The following is a 21,605-nucleotide window of genomic DNA, read 5'->3' on the forward strand; positions in this document are numbered from 1 at the left end:
GGCTCCAGAATATCCTGAGAGGGCACTGTCTGGAACTTAGAGGAGCACAGTGGTATTGCAGAAAAGTATGCTCATGCTGCTTTTGTAGAATAAAGAATAAGAAAATCCTAGAGGTCAGCTCATGTAGATGAAGATCTATGAATAAATCTTGTGTTATCACCATCAATAAATATTAATCTCATCTTTTCTACTGACAGAAAAAAACTCCCTACTTCAGGAAGTAGCCTACATCTAAAACACTGAATATTACACTATCTTCCTTACCTTACGCTAAATCGGATTTTTACACTGACAAAAACAACCCTAAGGCATCAGTTTTTTATGTTACTAGAGGTTAAATTTATAATGCATTTTTTTCACAGAAAGGACCTCTTCAAAATACAATGGGGGACTACAAAACACTATCATAGTAAGCCGTCAGTAAAACCCAGTGTTTTCCATCAGATGTTAATCATGTTCACCTAGCAGCGCATTTAACATTTGACAACTAGCTACCTTGGAAATCTGTTATAATGATGACCCTGGGATCTATCCCAGCCCAGAAATAACAGACATGGTTCATTTTGTAAGCCAATTCCAACTGACCGGCAGTGGATGCCCATAGAACCATATTATAAAGTATGTCTCTGAGCTCAGTGCCAGAGCATCACCCTTAATTAGCAATGCCAGTGAAGGGCTTAGGAAGGGAGAGCCGCAGCATTTGCGTATTCATGTTCATAGGCGAGAAAAGGACACAGCGAGGTGAATGGCTCCCAAGACAGTGGCTGAGGCGGGGTGTGCGTGTATTTAGGGAGGAGCTATTGATTTACTCACTGAGCTTTCCTGGGGTTATTATGAAAACAAACAAAAATAAGCAAAAACAACAGAAAACTCCAGATCCTTCATGTCAGGTCAGAAACAGAAAAACAGATATAATAAAAACTATTCTTTCCTTCTAATAGAAAAACTGACCACTAACTTCTCAGCAGCACCAGCACGTAGGCAGCATTTCCTCATGCCGACACATCTGCGAGCACCTCCGTAATTTTCAAAGGGAAAGGACTGTGAATGCTTTTCTTAAACCTCTGACATCTGAGGCTCAAGCAGCCGACTGTCCACAAAAATATAAGTGCTTAGTAGGCCACAGGACACGCAGAACATGGTATTACAGACATGCAGGTACCCCTCATTCTCCCACGTTATTCTTAGTATACTAGAAACTCAAAAGTTCAAGGACTTATGACATAAATATTAGCCCAAAAGAGTAACATCACAGACTGGCCTATCATATAATTTGTCTTCCTAAGCAATCATTTCTTGTGCTAGGTCTGAGTTTACTTATTTTTTATTAGCAGTCTCAATTATCAAATAAAAACATTTCTAGAGCAAATTGGACCAGGATGGGAGGTTGGGGGAGGGAACCAATGCTCCCTTTGGCTTCTCTTGAGAGCTTAAAAAGTACAAGAATAAATATAAGAAAATTCTCTATAAAAATAGGATTCACAGTCTATAAATTTGCTCCCTAGTTCTATAAATGTATTTCATATGTCTATAATTTGTATCCATCTACTTTTTATAAGCCTGTTTCTTTTACTTCTTTAATTTGAGGTTCTGGGGAAGACTTGCTATAGGAAATGTGAGACAAGAAAACAAAGGCCAATTTTATTAAGTGGATGATGTTAATTTAAAAATGTGTAAATCACTAAGCTTTACTTCCTGAACTTTTCAATCTTCAATTACAGCTGTGGCTATTCATTACACTACAATCTTTTAAAATTTAGGCCTTGCACCCTGTGTTGCTTGCCCACAAATCACTGCAGCCCCTCCTGCTAACCCCTGGGAAAAAACCCAGCTACTGGGAACAACCAAGAGGCACCACGAGAGAGGAAGCCACTGAGATACATGACCTGCTCCACTACAGGAGTGGGTGGGAGTGCGTCCACGACACTTGCCACAGTATCAGTATTTTCGTAGGGTGAAGGCCTCAAAGCCAGACTTCAGACCCTGGGCTCCTGTCTCCAGGCCCAACCTTTATTCCATCAGCAGAAGCACGACCCTGGGTTCCACCCCAGCCCAACCACAAAATGCTACTGTCACCGCAGATCACATCTGCATGAATCCACATGTCCCTGGGTGTTGATAGTTCTCTTCTGTGGGTGCCATTGGAAGGGCTTAGAATTCCAAGGTGCACACTGCTATAATAAGCAAATACTCTGATGAATTTCTCAAAAACAAAATTATGGAACCTAGGGATGGAGAGAAAGGAGTGAAAAATAAACTGCCAGCATGTAACTCAATATGACTTTCAAAGGGCTGGAAATGTTTTAAAGGCCTGATATTCTACTTTAACCGTATAATGACATTAAAAATGAAACGTTGGTAAACCACATGAAAACTCACTATGAATTATGAACACTTCATCATATGCCTCAATCGAGAGACCAGATTCCCAAATGAATGTCTTAAATCTACTGAGAGTTAAATATTTCAAAACAACCCTTAAGACTTCAATAGTTCATGCTGATAATAAGGCCATCTTGGGAAATTTTTTAGTTTTACAGGGACCATTAACAGGAATGTACACCTGCACATGTATGATTCTGAAGCTATTTCAGATCACAAATTTCCCATTCAGAAATGGCTCCATCAGCTGCTGGGGCACCTTGCTCACTCTGGAGCCCATGGGCAGAGGTCTCAGTTGCCAGACCACAATGGAAAGCCAAATGGGGTTAAGAGCAACTCTTCACGGGGACCTGCCCTCCCAGGGCACTTTGTGGCTTATGGATCTTCTTCCACTGTGCCAATGATTTCATTTAACCTATATGTGGTCCAAGAGTGACTGTAAGTTAGACAACATATGTCAATAAAATTTAAATACAATCATCATCAACCAAGAAGCTGGGAAACCTTTCAAAGTCAGCTTCCTTGCAGCATAACCAGACATTTTCTCCAGCTCATTTAGAGAATCAAGCAGTTATAGGAGTCTCACGTTAACATGTGTAACCAATTAATAGATATTTCAAGTAATGAAGCCTAAATCAGTGGCCAGATGATGATCAGAGTCAGTATTTAGTCAGCTAAAACCTAATCAACAGGTTATAAGGGAGGCGTTTTAATGAAATCACACCATGCATATTACTAATTTCTCACATAAAATTTGTCTTGAGCAAGTTGAGAGCATTTAGGCTCGACGATCACAAGAGATTCTCAGGACAAAACTGCGGAGAGTTGGTATTCCAATTAAGACTGATAATCAGGAATGTATTACTGACATAAAAACCTTTTTATAGGATTGTTTTCCCCTCATGTAACACATTATACAAGCTCAATTTTATCAGCTCCCCATAAAGATCTAGATTCCAAAGCTGCTCATAAAAATCTCACCCACTAAAATTACAGTACTAAGGTCTCTCAACTTTTAAACTCAGAGGTCAAATTTCTACATCTCCGTTCAGAGGCAATTTTTTATTTGTCATAGCACATTAATAACACATGTTTCTAAACACTTAAATTTCAGGAGCTTAATTAACTGTCTAAGCAAAGGTCATCTGAACCTGCCCTTTCTTTGCCATTTAAAGGCTTCATATCTGTTTTGGTTCAGTCCACATGTCACTACCCAACGCATCTTTCTAAACAGAAACATCATACCAAACCTTCAGTGGCTCCTCATCTCTACAGAAAAGTCAAAACTGAAATTTGAAATCACCTGAGCAGAAAAGAATGTAATTTGTTTAGCACTGACCTTTCAAAGAACCTCAGTGATTACACACACTCTCACACAAGTGAGTTTAATTTTCTAATGCATCAAACTTTGGATCTTCCTCTCCAACAGGCTGTGCACCTATACCAGTTACCATTCATTCTTCTATGGCCTGCTGGAGAGTCCTCTTAAGAGTAATACACAATAACAATAGACATAAGTGTTCATGAAATCACTTCCAAAATCTCATTTACCAATGAAGAAGTATTAAATTGTAATTGGCAAAGGGCAGCCTTCACGCCTCCTCCACGGTGGGGAAGATACCCACACTCCATGACGGATCCGTCAGCTCAGCCCCAGTCGGGCTCTCACCCTTTGCTCACTGCCAGATGGCTGGCTGCCTTTCCCAAACCAGAGCTGAGGTATCCGTACCCCCAGTTCTTCCTGCCTTCACCAAGAAAGGTGATCCCAACATATGCGTTCCTCCTTCTGCTCCTCCCTCCCACCTAACCCCTACTAACATTACATCCTTAAAAAGAACTTTCTAATTTTTTCCTATTCTTTCTGTAAATTCATTTTATCTCTCCCCCACTAAATCCTTCCCACTGGTCAAAAAAATAACAATAACCGAACTATTCAGTTTCCTATCCTTAAAAAAAGAGGAGCAGGGGAGGAGAGGGAAGAGGAGGAGAAAGGGGAAGGGCAGAAAACCCCCTCCTGAAGCTACGGCCTTCTCTGGCCATCTTGGCCACATCTCAAGAGAACAACCAGTGCCGCGGGCTGCCTCCATCCCTTTTTGTGTTCTCCTATGTCCCTTTCCTCCTCCACTTAGGTCAATGGCATCCTATCGGCTTGAGTCATCCCAGACTTCTCCAACCCTTCTTGTCTTTTCTTCCCTTGATGGCTCCACTCCTGTGAGCTCTGACCCCAGTTGAGTTGGCCTGGTCAGAGCAGGGTCATGGACAGGCAGACATCACTAAAGCCGTGGCCCTGCTTGGCTTCCAGCGACTTCTTCCTCCCCCCGTGCTCTATATACTTTGGCCCTTCAGAATGCTTTCCCTTGCTGTCTGCTAGCAGGACAGTGTCTCACAGCCCCAGCATGAGACCTCCCAACCTAGGCTCAAGACAGCTGATGACGGCAGCAAGCACCATCAGCTGCGTGTGCCGCAGACCTGCAGCAGGGTACAGGAAGTTGAGACTCTGCTTCCTGAGCATGTTTGGCAGTGCAGCACACTGACGATGTAGGAACACCCTGAAACTGGAGGGGTAGGGGACAGTCACATCCAACTCCATAGGCCAGCACAGTGGCCACAAGGTCCATTCATATTCAACCTGAGGTTATGATCATTTGAAACTCCTTGAGGAGTTTGCTGTGTAAAGGTAACCCTGTTGTTGGAACACATAAGCAAATAAAAAAAGAATACCTTCCACCATGAATCCAGCACAATGCTCTGAAGCACAGGATGAACGGGCTGCAGCAGCCCGGATGTCACAGGAGTGGGCCCAGACAGGGCCTGCAGCACAGGCATGCTAAGCCCAGGAGAAAAGGGGGCAACACACACAGAGGGCCTGGGGGCCTAGTAAGGCCACAGGAGAAGAGAAAAGCAGTGACAGGGTGGGACCAGTGACCACCCTCTACAAACAAAGTAAGAAATGCCATATTTTTGTGAGGAAATGAATCACACAATGTAAAAAAACAATGAAAATATGTACATTTAAGAATGCCCTGGGTCTTTGAGAAGAATGTCATTTATAACACTCTGTGTTCCAAATGGTATCTCCAGCCATCATGGACACGGAAGGTCAAAGATGGGAGCCCTGCAGAGCTGGCCTCACCTGCCAATGACGTCACATAAGCGGCTCAGCAACTGCTCTCAAGGAAGGGTAGTCAGAGGTGCTTCATTTTAAAACCGCATAGATCACAGGTTTGTTATAGTAATTGCAAATAGAAAATTTAAAGATCTGATGAACTTAAAGTTGCAAAGCTCAGAACCGCACACAGTCGGCTGTGCTGGCAATGAGCCTCACCACCTAACGAGGCCTGCATGGACCCACCACACAAGCAGGTAATCTGCAACCAGCTTGGGTTTAAAGGATGATCTAGCAATTTACAATTTCCACAATTCATAATATTCTTATTTTAGACTGTATGTTTGGGGATCTTTTCCTACTAAATATACAGTTATTTTTACATTTCTTATATTAGAGGACAAAATTACCTAAACAGAAAGGTATTGTGTTCTCAGGATATTACGCAGGCCCACTAGAAGATAAAGGAAAATGCTTTTGACCTCAACTTTGACCAGATTTTTTAACAATACTTTTCAGTCTTTCCACCTTCACCCTCCACCCCCAGAGTTGATCAGCTGGGTGCACACATCTCCGAGGACTCCAAGGTAAATCATTACAATCCTGCAAAGATCCACTCGAGTCCCACGACCTTCGCTATAGCTGCAGAGCTGTGCGTGGTGGCACTCCAACAGCCCAGAAATGGCCCTTCAGAGACCTGCTGGGACTTTTCTCCAGAACAGTGGCCTTTTGGAGAGAGCAGATCTGCACCTCATAAAAACCAGAGCACAGAAACACACTCATCCTGATTACTAAGACGTGGTAATTACAGAGAGTGACGGCAATTCGGGACTGCTTTCAGGTCAACATTCAGTTTAAAGTGTAAACCTGCTGTTTTATTATTTTACTGAATAAACATCATTATTGGAATATTACTGAGGAAGAAGGTCTGTGGCTTCTCCTCCTTCTCTAAGAGCCTCTACCTGGCCTACTGCCCCCGATGACGGCCCACCTGCTTTACATGGAGGCACTTGGGGTCAATTCAGTCATGATTCTTCTAAGGCTTTAGAAAATGCACAAGAGATTACGAGGTACCGAGGAAAACAAACAATGGATTTTTACAGTACATACATTCTGGTGGAAGTCTGTTCTTTCTAAAAGCAAGTCTCTCAGTTTTCTTTCTGCTTTCTGCCAAACTAAACAGGACTCCGTAAACATACTGACGAACTGGCCTATAGAGCAGAGCGGCCGGAGGCAGGTCCTTGTTGGCTTCATCTTCAATAGAAACAGCAATTTTGATTTCACCCTTTGCATGGAAGAAAGCAGAATAACATTGCACATTTTTCATGTTGAATTTATAATAAACTCACAGAAATATACTGTATTATCTCCAGTTAATGGCATTGCAATTCTATTACAAATCAATTGCTTAACAACTTGCCTACATCGAGATGTTTAGGAAGAGTTCACTTGGCAGGCTGTAGTCAAAGTGTATGCTCAAAGAATCAAAATAAAATCTACGTTATGTTATGTTTAACCTGAAACCAAGAACAGAAGAAAACTACATAGATGATCCAAAGTCTTTGAAACAATCTAGACAGATGGCATCAGACAACAAATAGAATAGAAAACATTGAGAACTTGCAACTTTTATTTAGAGAGTTGGGATGGTCATATGCAATGAAAGTTATAATTCTGAATGACCCATGTGCAATCCAAGGAACTGAATATACTGAAAATATAATGGTCAAATTTTCTTTACCAGGCTCATCTGTAAAAAAAAAAAAATGCCACATTATGTATTAGGTTTCTACCACAGTGTGGCAGGTATTCAATAGGTGTGTCCCATAGCAGGCAAGGATGTGAACAGCCAATAGGGCAGAAAATGAAAGCACACCACCTTTTTCATGCTGCAGGGCCAACACAGCAAGAACTGCATTTGGCTCAAGAACATGCTGCCGAGAGACAAATGACTAGACTATGGCCTTTGGCGGCTGAGACTTTTGCCAGAATTCTGTGGTCACTTGTTTCTCATATTCTATGGCATCAAGATACATCTCAAGATATTTTGCGAAGAATTTTATTTATGTATATTCATAACATAAAAATACATTTATGATCTTCATTGTCTGTTAAACTTATTGATGCATACTCTTTTAATAACTTTGTAACATCTGCTCTTTCTTTCATGTAAGTTTAATTTCAAAATTGGTGTTTTCCTTTATCCTCAGTATTTTCATATTCATTAATCCAGTAGGTACATGCGTTCTAACAATCTCATCTAGGGAATATTTCTCTTAATATTATGATGCTTTGATAAGTCTCTACATTACCATTACGATTCATCTCACTGCAAATGTCTCAGCCTAGATAATTTAATACCAGAGCTATTCAGCTCATAGGAAATAGTATGCATTACAGTCTAACCTCTTCCTTAGTATAGTGAAAAATTTTAAGTAGCATCTTAAAATCTGAAAAGACAATTAAGTTTACTATTTTCAACCATAGTCATTTTATCAGTGTTGCCTTGAAATTTGTGAGAAATGAAGAACGCTGGTACAGTTTTCAACCCTCATGTGGATCTGACCAACTGTCCATGCAGCAGGCCCGGCAGCTGGGACGGCAAGTGGCTCCAGGGACCTCACGTCTCAAACAGCCCCACAGGGAAAGGGTGTTGTCTCTTTACACATTATTTTGAAAGATGTCTTCCCAAAACTTGGGTTCCTTAAACTTAGCAAAATCTTTTTCTCACAACAATAACTTTTCACTTACCCTTTATAATTTAAGTTGAACCTGAAAAATAAAATGTTTACCTTACAACCATAATCTGAAAAGTGATACTACACACACGGTCCATATCAAATAATAAATGAGATTTGGAAGCAATTATACTTAAAAAATAAATTAAAGGAGCTGAGTGAATAGTTTTGGCTAAATATTCTTCATGTCCTTTAATTTATAAAAGTAAACAACGATTGGATTAGTCAACTAACAGCTGAAGTCCACCTTGAGAGTACTGTGGAATAGGAGTGCATTTTGCAGTTACTGGCTCCATTTTACAAACCACAGATGGAGTATAGAAAATAGACAGAAAGGTCTGATTATGTATGCTAGTATAGGTATTGATGAAAACGTGTCAATAATACATGATAGTAATAAACCAATTCTGCATGATAAACCTGGTCACTAAAGTAACCTATTAAATTGTAGGTCTAGGGTTATAAGTATTAACAGAAAGACTACAAATCATTGAGGAAATTTAAATACACACAGATGCATTTGAGACACCAAGATTAAAAAACAATTAATGTCATACTATATGTATATATTTAAGTATACATTTGGTAAGACACTAATAAAGTGAAATTATGACACTGTATAAAAAGATAATTGCACTTTCTGACTATGTACATTTAACAAAATCCTGTATTACATTTTTTTGCTATCAGCACTATTAAAATTGCAGTCAATGAGGTAGATGAACAAGCACAAATGATAAAGAAATCAGATATTTTATCTGGCATCAGAAGTAAGCTTTATATTACAGCATAAATATGGTGTAAGAAATTCTGAAATTGAAATAAAAAGAATAAAATTACAAGTTACAAAATAATGTGATATATGTTATTATTTCATCAGAAGTTTCAAAAATATACTAAATTGAAGGTGAAAAGTGAGACTTCACAAGTTATTTTTAAATTGTATTTACAGTTATAAATTTTCATCTTTTGTTCAATGTTTAGAAAGGGGAAAGTGAACTGTGTTTCAAATACTTTAGTGAGATAGAAAAACGGTTCAAAAAGGACAAAAGGACAAAACACCCACAGGAATGACCACCTGACCTGTCAAGTAACAGAAGCCACTCCAGGGCCCTTTTGGTAATACCTTCGTCAGGACATGGAAGATGTAAGGGTACATCAGCCCCTTCTTGTGCCTGTGCTCAGCCACTCTCAGCACCTCAGGTGCAACGGGGGGCAGGGGAGGTGTGGTGATGTCCATGTGGTTCCTGGTGGGCATCGACAGGAGGCACGGGATTGGCTGGACAGTGCCCATCTGGCTTCCCTTGCCTTCGGCTAGTTGGCTTCCTGAAGAGGCAGTGGACGAACCTTCTGCCTACAGAGCAAAGGGCAGGAGCGAGGAAAATGAGTTTATGTCACATTTCCATTCATTTGAAGTGTGCTAGGGACCTGTCCACCTGCCAGACACTGAGAATAGAAAGACAAGTCCTATCTGGGAAAGACCCAATTTAGTGCCACCCTAAGAACAGAGAGAGAGAGAACCCTGATCCAACCCTCTCCTTGGACAGCCTCTCACACTGAAATGCCACCGACACTCACTGTGCCCCAGGAGACCAGGCCTGTTGCTCCCAGAGGACCCGTGTCTCCTTGCATGCCCTCTGTGTTGGAGGGTGGGAGCCTGGAGGAGTCGTCTCAGAAGTGGCTCCAGCTCCCCCCCTTGGTTTTAGCTTCTGCTGGGTGACCCCCCAACCATGGGTTTCTCCCTTTGAGACTCTTATTAGCCAGCAGCTTTCTGCAGCTGCTAATTTCTGGGCAGCTTCACTGTCTTGCCTGGCTCTTGTTACACAACTGTAACTTGTAGAACTGGGATTCCAATCCAGGCCTGACTCCATCTTGCTCTTCCATGCCACAGCTGGTACTTAAAGAACAAACAAAAACCCAAACTCAAGCCTTCTTTGTAGTCATTATAAAACCCCAAATTAATTACACGCAGGCAAAAATTAAAGCCAAAACCAAAATAAAACAAAACCTAAACCACAAGCTAATCCCATTAAAAACTTTGTCTCAGATCTACAGATGCTGACATAGTAAGATGCTATGTACTGTTGGTGATGTGCTTGATGTACTGTTAGGTGAAAACACCCATTCTGTGTCAACTAAGCACCCAAATGTGGAGTGTATGGACAGGCACAGGAAGGAGCCTGGACCCCAAATTAGTAACTTAGTGACAGACTACCTCAAGGCAGTGGGACTGAAGAAAGAAAAAAAAGAAGGGAGAATACCATAGTCTGAATTGCCTGAATAACTGCTGTAGAACAATTTTTTTTCACACTAAACATTTTTTTCTTTTTCAGAATAAATGTTGGCAATAAAAATTGCTTATCACTGCCCTAACAGAACATACATTTTTGTTTTGAAACAAATGTATTCTTTACAATGGTATGGAATTAAGTGCTTAATTTTATCCTTTAAAACACAAAGTGCCAAAACTAGTCTTAAGAAAAATAACTCTCAGATAATTAACTACTGTTTTCTACACTTTCCATTCAAAAAGAATATAGATGCAAAACAACTCAAAATGCTTTGGAAGGTGCTTTGAAAATAACAGGTATCCACAAAACATTTTTCTTGCTTATTTACAGTACAATCATTCAATAGTAAGACTATTTAAGAGTTGTAGATGAATTTCTGATATTCAGGAGATCTTGAATACAAACCAACCTTGGAGACCTGCTCCTTTTTGGTGATCACATGTGGCAGACACGCCTTTGAAAATTAAAAAGATATTTCTAAAGATTACCACTAACAGGTAGAAGTGGGAAAAAAAGGGGGAAATGGAATTTAGTTTATTTCCATTTTTAATGTGCACACCCTGGGTGCTTTCTCAGTTATTCTTCACAAAAACCCTATAAAAAACAAGGGCTCGGGAAGGCTCTAAGCACCTTGTCCAAGATAACGCAGTGAGCAGACAAGTGGGGAGGGATGTGTACCAGGTGCCTGCCATGCCAAGAAACAGGCTGGCCAGGGCACAGCTCTGACCTCTTCCTTCCCCTCTCATCCCCTTTGTAAAGGTTTATAAGACCCGCTTAAAAGAGAGCGAATGGATTTTTCTTTAAATTAGTTACTAATACAACATGCTTAAAGAGTCAGAACTTAAAGAATAAAAGGCACAGACTCATTACCTTTGTTTGGTCTCCTGGGTCTCCCCGTGGCTGAGGCTCTGAGTGGCTTCCTGTCTTCTCCCAGCCAATCTTGTTCCCGCTGATATGGCTGAACATAAAATGAACATGATTACTGTCAACCACTTTCTCAAACTCACAATGATAAGGGCCCAAACTAAGTCTACAGACTCATAATAATACTTTCATGTTTTACCAATCTTACCACCCCCTAAAATTATCTCTAGAAATAATTCTATTATAGGAATATTTCTTCCTGCTTCAAGAGGGTAAGTGGGCTGGGCACGGTGGCTCACGCCTATAATCTCAGCACTCTTGAGAGGCTGAGGCAGGAGGATCGTTTGAGCTCAGGAGTTTGAGACCAGCCTGAGCAAGAGGGAGACCCTGTCTCTATTAAAAATAGAAAAATTAGCTGGGCATCATGGCACGCACCTGTAGTCCCAGCTACTCAGGAGGCTGAGGCAGGAGGATCCCTTGAGCCCAGGAGTTTGAAGTTGCAGTGAGCTACAATGATGCCACTGCACTCTATCCAGGCTACTCAGGGTGACAGAGTGAGACTCTGTCTCAAAAAAAAAAAAAAAAAAAAAAAAAGAGGGTAAGTGATCATCACTTACGATAGAAAAGAAACTATCAGGCACCTAACTTAGGAGTCACCAAGCACTTTAAAGATGGTCTATAGTGCCACAGAGGGTGCAGAAGAACAAACGCAGGCCTTGCCTTGAAGGAGCTTTCAATTATCACAGGCAAATAAGATAAAGAATCACATCATTTAATTGACAATTATAAGACAGTGTAAAATTAAATGTTATCTGAATTGAATGCTACACATAATTTATAAATAAATGTAAGGTGACAAGGGCACTCCAGCCTATTCATGGAAAGGAGGCATTAGAGCTAAGGCTGGGGATGACTCACACTAAGAAATCAGAGAGGCAAAAAAGGTGCATTCCCAGCAAAGGGAGAAGGAATGGATTTGGCGGGTTCAAAGAACAAGGAGCTAATGAAAACTTAATGGGGGAATGGTTTTTTTTTCCCCCAACTTGGCAAATCAGTAAAAAAATAGGGTGGGGAAAAGAGATGGGAAGATTAGACATAGAGCATCTCAAATACCAGAATAAGGATTTCAATTAGCATTTTTAAAAAATTGTGCTGTGACCCATTAGTAGACTGGGAAAAAAATTTAGTGAGTTTAATGAGCACTTTAAAAACCTGAAATGGAGCACACCAGAATAAGTGGTCTGACTAAGCATTATTTAATGAATTCTTTCTTCACTGTGTATACGGGCCACCACACAGGGGTCTGCCACGACCTGCAGGCAAAGGCAAAATGCACTGTCCTACAGGCAGCAGGGGCCTGCGGGGGCTCAAGCAGGGCTGGCGCTCCCTCCCCCGGGGAGTCTGCCCCGTGTGTCTGGGGTGCCTTGAGAATCACACACCAGGATGGTGGAGCAGGGGAGGCTGTGAATTAGCAAAGTGCCATCCAAGGAGGGGACACCTGTCTACTGAGACTGCAGAGCCGAGCACCTGTGCTACCTGAGATCACACAGAACCTACCCTTGCAAATATTAATGTTGTTCTACATAGATTATTGAACTAAAAATAAGATAATGTCATCATCTGGATGCTCATATGACCTTCTAACAATAACACTATAAAATCTAAAATTCTGCCTGAGAAACATCTTAACAATAGCCAGTTTCTAAGAAGTCTACTATATTTCAGTAGGATAACTATACTACTTTACAACTTAAGAAAACAAAATATCTCAATGACAAATGCCTTGCTTTTGAAGACTAGACAGATTAAATTTCAGAATACGTCTATATACATTTACGTTTCATTTTACACAACTGATAATACCTTAAGTTATACTTAGACCCAGACAGACATTTCCCTGCCTCCCACCGTGCTGGGAGGTCCTGAGACAGGCCCTGGCTGCGGAAGTAGACTCGGTGGACCAGGCCCTCCATAGGAAACCTGCTGTGCTGTCACAGAATCTCATCCACACTCCTGCTGTATAAATCTCTGATGATACAATTCAGGCTCAGAGAGAAGGAATATACCCACAGTTATAAAAAAAAAGTAACTGGATTCAAACCCAGACCCATTATCCCAAACTACTGCTACATGCTATCACTGGGGAGCCAGGCCGACAGACGGTTCACATACACGAGAGCTAGAGCGAGCGCGCAGCGAGCAACGGAAAAGCACAGCTCTGGTGAGCCAGCCACAGCACAGGGCGAAGCCCGGCACTACACGATGGGGCTCTGCAGGATGCCAGAGACGTGCTACAAGGTGTCACTTCACTAGGAACACTTGGGGCTTTTTCTGCATGGAAGCTTGTTGAAGATAGCAAATGATTCTAGTTACTGAATGATTTCTTCTCCAGATTTTTCTAGACAGCAGGTTGGTGATTTGGGATTGAAATATACTGGTGTTCATTTATACTGAGTTTACTGACATGTCACTCATGTTCCTGACTGCCAGGGTGCAGAGTTTTCCTTTGTAGAGCAGAAAAGGAAGAGAACATTGAGTAAAAGCTGACTTCTCTGTCAACAGGAAAAATCAAAGGAAAATAAAACCAAAATGGAAGAAATAAATCATTAAATTTAGAAAGATAAAAATCAAATTCACAGTAGAAATATCTAATGTGTGTAAATTTTTGATTTCTCTCTGATTCCCAACTCAACAGGGCTGAGACCAGAACAAAGAACATAAGAAAGGGGGTGGCGGCAGGACCCAGTCATACAACAGCGCTTGGCGTTCCCACGCAGGCCCCGGCCATGGCCAGGTGCCATCCTACAGAAGCATAATTCTCTGAGTTGCCTGACCAGAGAAGCTGCAAGAGTTACACAGACAGACACATGACAGGCCTATTCTCCTCATGCTCCTAATTAAGCTAAAGTCACACATTCAAGTCCTTCATGTTAACGGGTGAGCATAAAAGGTCGGGAGCAGAGAAAGTGCTTTTCCACGGGGCAGTCGGACGATAGCTCAGGCTTCTTTCACAGGCTTGCCAGGATTTCCCACTGTTGTCGGAAGAGCATGTGCCCCTACAGTCCCAACTGGTCACGGAGCTGTCCTCTTAACAGCCTACGAGTGAGGGTTCAGAGACACCTAACTGTGAGTCACACATCAGTCATGACAAGATCAATATAAAATGTCTACATAAGTCAGTGGGTGGCTAGAATATATATAGACTCTCTCACTGTCATGGCATAGATCGTGATTAATTTTTGCCAACACAAAATTCAGAATCATTTTTATGAGACGATATTATGTTACCATGTGTTAAAAAGCCAAAATATAAATGTAGATATTTGCCTAGCACATCAGCATCACAATCTGAAAGAAAAACCTACAGCTACACTCAAGCCATCCTCTCAGCCCTGAGCCTGTCTGTGCCACAGGATCCTAGGGCAGGGTGATATGGAATTTTCTTTGCGAAACACATGGTTCGTTTGGAAATGGAGTCTGGCAGCACTCAAAGTACAAGAAAAACATCTATATCATCTTAGAGGAAAAAAGATATCAGGAACATATTTCCTAGGATATTAGGTCAAGCGGAGCTGAATGAAATTGTTAGCTATTTTACATTAAAGACCAAATCAAAGTTTTGGTTTTATATTGTACCAAGAGTTAATTTTTAAATAACAGTGATAGCTACAATTTATTTATTACATTTATTCATCAACTTAATTCACAAACAACTCAGGGAGTGTTCTAGGATTTGACAAGCTTGAGGACACACAACTATACCTCAAATACCAGCCAAGAGATTCTGAGAGAACCGGTTCTTGGCAACAGCTGAGACTCAGTGCTGCTCACAGGATCCCTTGGATGCTGACACTGAGCAGCCTGCCTTTCATCTTTCATAGCCCAGCAGATACAGCGCTACAGGGACTCACGTCATTAGCATAAATTAGCAGGGGGAAGGGCCTGCAAAGCTTATGCAAGAGATGCCACCATAACACTACATATCAAAATTAATGATAAATATTGATGGCTGGATGTGGTGGCTCATGCCTGTAATCCTAGCACTACTTTGGGAGGCCAAGGCTAGAGGATCACTTGAAACCAGAAGTTTCAGACCAGCCTGAGCTGGTCAGAGCCAGACCCTATCTCTACTAAAAAGAAAAAAAAAAAAAAAAAACCGGAAAAATTACCTGGAAGTGTTGGGACGCATCTGTAGTCCCAGCTACTCGTGAGCTCAGGAGGCTGAGGCAGGAGGATCACTTGAGCCCATGAGTTTGAGGCTGCAGTGAGCTTGGATGATGCCACTACACTCTAGCCCGGGCAATAGAGCAAGACCCCGTCTCAATCAATCAATAGAAATATTTTACTGCATTGCACTTAAGATACATATATAAATGTATAAGAAAATGAAACAAATCTATACAAATAAAGTCACACAGCTGAAAAAGTCTTCTTTCTCAATAGAACTTTAAACTATCCATTTTAAAATGTCAGTAATAACATTCAAAAACATGACAGCAATAAAATGTAGAGTTACACTTATTAAATATATATACATATTTACACTTAATGTACAAATAATGTATTTACTTACATAAGTATATTAAATATAAAAGGAAGAAGAAAAGGAAAAAAGTTGCTGTCCCTAAAGATAAGACCCCATTATTATAAATTTTAGTACATGCAGAGAAAAATAAAGTGTTTGAATATTCACCAACCTTTTGAATATAGTAACTGCTATAGAGGTAGAATCATGGGGTATTCCTTATATTGTATTTTCCAATGTTTGAATTCTATATAACTTTGTAAAAAAGGTATAAAAGAAATAAATTGAAAACTTTAATTTAGCAACCTCAGATTTGATTCAAATTCTACAAGTCCAAACGAATCTATGAAAAAAATATAAAATAAACAACTCCACAAGTATTCAACTGTTCTTAATTCAACCAAAACAAAGGTCTGACAGATGCCAGGAAAGGAAGAAAAACAAGAATGCCACCTTCATTTTTTAAATTTTGACCAAGAATAAAGTAAGCAGCATATGCTGATGCTAATCTAACAAAAGGCGTAGCGGGGAATATTATTTAGTTAGAAAGCAGCACATTTCTTCTTATTTTACTGCCAAACCAACCATTATGGCCCTAGAACAACCACCCAGTTCCAATCACTGCCCAGGGCACCAGCCCATTTCCCTTTAAGGAACAAAGACACTGCTAGAAAGAACAGTGCTGTGTCTCTGCCAAGGAGTGAATTAAACTCAGGACTGAGCTCCCCAAAAGCTCACCTCTAATCTTTGTTGGAAAAAATGCCTCAGGCAGCCACAGCTGTGTGGCAAGGCAGCTTCTCCTACTCTAAGAATTGCTCGTCTAACACAAATTTTCCAAAAATTCTAAAGAGAAACTTAGATTTCGAAAGAGTAACAGCCCATGACTTCCAATCCAACAGTACAGTGGAACAGACACTGAACAACTGCCCTAACTGAAGAAACTAAAAGGCTGGGTAAGGTACTAAAGAAACATGCCGAAAAGAAGGAGAAAAAGCCTAGGGCTGCCTGCCAAACGCACCCGGTGAAGGCTGCCCCCGCCCGCCTCTGAGCACTGGCTGAGATCATGTCCAGATCTGCCGCCATCTGTGCAGAACCGCCTCGTGGACTTGGGGTTACCCAGGAACGTTCTCTGCAGCGTGGTGTGACGCTCCCTGTGTGGACAGGCCCTGCTGACAGCACGGGGAGCGGGAGGAGGGCACACACGCCTGCTCTCACCGATGTCGCTGTGACACAGCCTGCGCGCCCACCCGCCTGCGCACGGGCACGCAGCAAATGTCCCCAGAGCGCCCATGGCTCTCAGACACCTACGGGTCGTGGCAACGCCCAGCGATGCTCAGGGGTGAAAGCCAGGACCCAGCAGCTCCACCCATGTCCCCCACCACATACTATCTTTACAACAAATGTTTGGCAACTGTATCGGTTTTTAATAAAAGGTATCTTGTTATGTCTTCAGTCGCATTCCTTTGATTTTCTTAATGAAGGTGAACAACCTTTTACATTTACTGATGTCTGTGTTTCCTCTATGAATTGCACACTTTTTTTTTTTTTTTAAATAGGGTGTTGCCATGTTACCCAGCCTAATATACAGTGGCTATTCACAGTGATCATAGCACACTTGAGCCTCTAACTCCTGGGCTCAAGCAATCCTCCTGCCTCAGCCTCCCAAGTAGCTGAGACTACAGCCACCATGCCCGGCACATTTATATCTTTTGCCACTAAAAACGCTTACCTTTTTAATTTGTACGGTGCTTTTTTCTTTTATGGTTGTCTCTTTTATTCTGTGACAGTCCCCATCACCCATCACCACAACTCTTTAAAAAAATGCCACCGATTTACTGTTGGGGAAACTAGGCCATTTATTTTGCAGATTGTCCCCCATTCTGAATTTGGTTTATTACTTCCTTGTGGTACCACTGAATATTTACTGTAGAAAATATTTTTAAACTGTAGAAACTGACTCTTTGTTTTCTGTTCCAGATATCAGAGAGCACTTGCTGAGCAACCCTTGGCAAATGACTGCTCAGACCCAGCCTGGGAGCACATCCATTCACTCCTGGGGGTGGAGGAGTCAGGGTTGGATAGCGAGAGAGTAACGGGTGGGAGCACGCCTTGCTAGACTAGACATCTGGAAGACCTCTCCCCTCTGCTATTTTATGGTCTAGAAATTATAAACATTTCCACTGTCAATCTGTTGACATTAAGACCAGAGCTCTGGAGTTCAACTGCCCATGAATTCACACCAGCTGAATGGTCTAACTGTCCAGAGACCTGTCTGTCCTGAGTGCAAATGCCATCAAGATGGGAGTACACTCACTTCCAAAGAAACACCAAGGTCTCTCCAGCCCAGGGCCACTCTAAGCACACTCTGGATGGTTCCCATGGCACTTAGAACACATGCAGCTCTGCTGGCCATCACATCCCAGCACATCAGCTCTTCTCACTTCCTTCTTCTCAGTCTACCCACCATTCCCGTCTCCAGTGCTCCCTGCTCCAGTCATCCTCTGCATGTGTTCTTCACACACTCATTATCGACAGGGTTGGTCTGTTCACTGCTTACAGACTGTCTTCTATCAGAACGCAAGCACTGAGCACAGACCTTATCTGTGCCATCCAATGTCCTGCACTGGTAAACAGTACTTCTTCAGCTAAATTAATGGACAATTTCCCTTCCCCCAGGACCATCCTGAAAGGGCAACGTAGGTCCCAGGGTCCTAATTAAAGTCCTAACCAAACATAAACTAAATCCTGACTTTATTATTCCTACTGAATTATGTTGTAAACCACAAAAGCAATTCTTTGTTCTCTTATACACAGACTCAAGGTACACACAATACACACAATGGATTCAGCAGGCTAGAATTCTTGCTGAAAATCATGAACACCATCTCTCCTTGGCATCCTGCCACATAAATCCAGGTTGTACCACCACACCTGCCATAAGCAAAGTATGCCCATAATCAAGGGTTTGGCCCCGAGTCAAATGCTACCTAGTTCTGATGCCAAAACCTTTGGAACAAGCAAGCACTCTTGTCTCCTCTGCCTTCCTGCATCTCAATTCTAACAGTCTGTCTCTTAGTTATTATAATAAAGGTAGCAGCAGATCCAAGGAACTTAAGTCATTGCTAAGTCACATAGCTTGAATCCAATCTTTTGATTCCTGTTTGTATGTGTACCCTGCCTTCTTCATGACACTTCATGCTGCAAGGATGGCAAAACACTGAGACACCGAGCAGCTCAAATTCCAGTTAAAGAAACAAGATGCACCTCCAGAAAACACAGTAAAAACACCATGTCAGAGATAAAGATAATTGGTGCCACAAGAGTTCAAAGGGAGAATGGATCCCCAGGAGCTAGGAAAAGTTGACCAGAAAGAACCTTTACAACAAACAAGTAAAAGCTGAATACACAGAAAAGAAGGGAAATGCTCAGGGAATCCTACTTACTCCAAGTTCAGCTCTCATCCTAACGAGGACAACTTGCCAAATTAAATGAGCAACATGCTTTCTTCTGAATCCCTCTCCTAAGGAAGAGAACAGCCTCCACTGAGAAGTGCCATGGTCACCAATCACGCTCCCCAAGTCAGCACCTCAGTCTGGTTTCTATCTCTGTCACCAGCACTTAACTTCTTGAGTCATAAAGCTTACATTTTTTTTTTTTTTTTTGCTTTTTGTCTTACTTCTAGCTATGTTTCAGAGTTTAGAAAGAATATTTCTTATTAAGATGAACTTGTATTGTACAGATATTTTGATCTTGGTGGCATGAGTCAAGTTTTAAAAGAAAATGCACAGTACCTTAGAATTCTAGAGTGGAAGGGCTTGTAAGACCATCTATCAGTTGTTACTCTCAAACTTCAGGGTGCTTGTTTAAAAATGCAGATTTCTGGGTTCTAATTCAGAGTTTCTGGTTCAACAGGTCCTAAGTATATTATCTTGCTAGAGATTTAAAAGTCTGAACACTAAATTACAGTTACTTATTTACTTCATTTTGGAATTTTAGGATTGTACATACAGCAAATAAACATTTATGAATTGTATAGTTCTCTGCTACAAATAGGGAGAGCAATCTCTGGGTGACGGAACTCTTCGGTAGCTGCTGCCCTAGGTCAGCAGACACTCATTCCCATTTTACAGGTGAAAAAGAGCAAAGAGGAAAAACCACTCGCTTCCGGTGCCACACCGGTAAGAACTTACACAGACTGAAAACTACATGTCTTAGATTTCACACAGGAGAAACTGATGTGACACCAACCAGCCCTGGTTATCTGCCCTGTAGAGCAGAGTTCAAACTAAGGAAAAGGAGACCCAGACTTACAGGAAAGACACTTCCTTTCTTTTTCTCTTTTGTTTCGAAACATAAGACAGTTTAAGAGCAGGGGAAATGCACATTTAAGATTTCCCCAGTCAGATTTTAACCAATTATGTATTTCTGAATTTATGTGCTCAGGGACACATGCTGTTTAAAATACTCCTCTGTAGAAAGAATTCTGGCCTGCACCTAAGCAGCTTTCTATGGTTTTGGTTGGCAAACAGTGTTATTTCAAGAATGTTCTTATCGGTTGTTGAGTTTAGGAGAAGGAGAAGAAAATTCAGAGTTCCCTTGATCCAGGAGCCAAGAGGTTAATTTTTCGGGGGGCAGCAGAGGGTGTCTAAGTGTGTGTGTGTGTGTGTGTGAGGATGAGCAGGACCACACCAGATAAATCTTCCAACGTTTTGATCAAACAAACCAGTTCTTGTCAAACTCCTACCCAGAAAGGTTCCTGCAGTTCCAGGCCACAGGGCTGGGATGATGCAGATTTTAAGTCATGAAAACCTCAAAGAACATATCTACTCATCCTCTCTCCTCCATGCCCAAGGATGCCTGGTCTGAGCACAGAGCGATCATCACCTACTGTAGGTCACTGCAGCAAACTGCGTCTTTGAGTAAAATACCTGTGTGGCCAGAGGCCAGGAGGCAGCTTCCCAGGTCACTACCCACCTGGGAGCACTCAGCACCCACGCACTACTCACTTTGTCGCCCCTCCGCCGCCCTCATCGTTGTCTGAAGATGACGATGTAGAAGAGCCAGGGAAGTAGGCAGAATCCACATGATTGGGGCTGCCACTCTGGGCCGGGTTGATGGGCGAGGACCGTTCATACAGTGGTGTGTGTTTCCCTTCGTGAGGAATGTTGCTGTAGTTGTTCTGCTCCGTCAGATTCTTCCCGCTCGTGTCCAAAGTGAGAGCTGGCTCAGCGAGGCTGTATGGGTATGGACCCTGGCCCGGGGCACCCCCTGGGCTGGGCACTTGTGGGGCCTGAAACAAAAGGCACAGATCACACACACGCTCCAGGCAGGACCCGACGCAGGTCCATGCTGACTTTTCCTGGTTAATTTTTAAGTCAATGAACATTGGCATCTATTTCACATATCAATTCGAGATTTTAAAAAATCATTTTAGTATTCATCAAAATGTGAATCTTGTGCCACGTCCAAGGCCTGCTGCACCACCCAACGCAGGGAACCCTTACCACGGGCTTTGCTTGCAGAGAGGTCTGCGGAATGTTGAGCATCTGAGGAGGAACGTGAGGTGGCACCATCCCAGGCATTCCAAACGGACCGGGTCTGGCTGTTTCATCAACACGGAAAGAAAATAATAAAATAGCTGTGAACAGAATGCCATTTCCCAGGACATCCGTGGGGCTGGCCCATGGCCTCATGGGTCC

The 21,605-nt window shown here is 42.0% G+C and overlaps 1 protein-coding gene across 3 annotated transcripts in view; it reads right to left on the bottom strand.

Moving 5' to 3' along the window:
• The window catches only part of FAM120A (family with sequence similarity 120A), a 111,602-nt gene that overhangs the window by 27,355 nt on the left and 62,642 nt on the right, over positions 1–21,605 (bottom strand). For all 3 annotated transcript variants that reach the window (XM_045563448.1, XM_045563449.1, XM_045563450.1), the window contains exons 6-10: positions 21,411–21,508; positions 20,913–21,196; positions 11,388–11,475; positions 9,353–9,580; positions 6,599–6,773 (exon numbers count right to left, since the gene is read on the bottom strand). In XM_045563448.1, the coding sequence (XP_045419404.1) occupies positions 6,599–6,773; positions 9,353–9,580; positions 11,388–11,475; positions 20,913–21,196; positions 21,411–21,508 (873 nt within the window). The remainder of the gene's footprint in view (positions 1–6,598; positions 6,774–9,352; positions 9,581–11,387; positions 11,476–20,912; positions 21,197–21,410; positions 21,509–21,605) is intronic.

This window comes from Lemur catta, chromosome 10 (genome assembly GCF_020740605.2).
Source record: "Lemur catta isolate mLemCat1 chromosome 10, mLemCat1.pri, whole genome shotgun sequence".
NCBI classification, from domain to species: Eukaryota; Metazoa; Chordata; class Mammalia; order Primates; family Lemuridae; genus Lemur; species Lemur catta.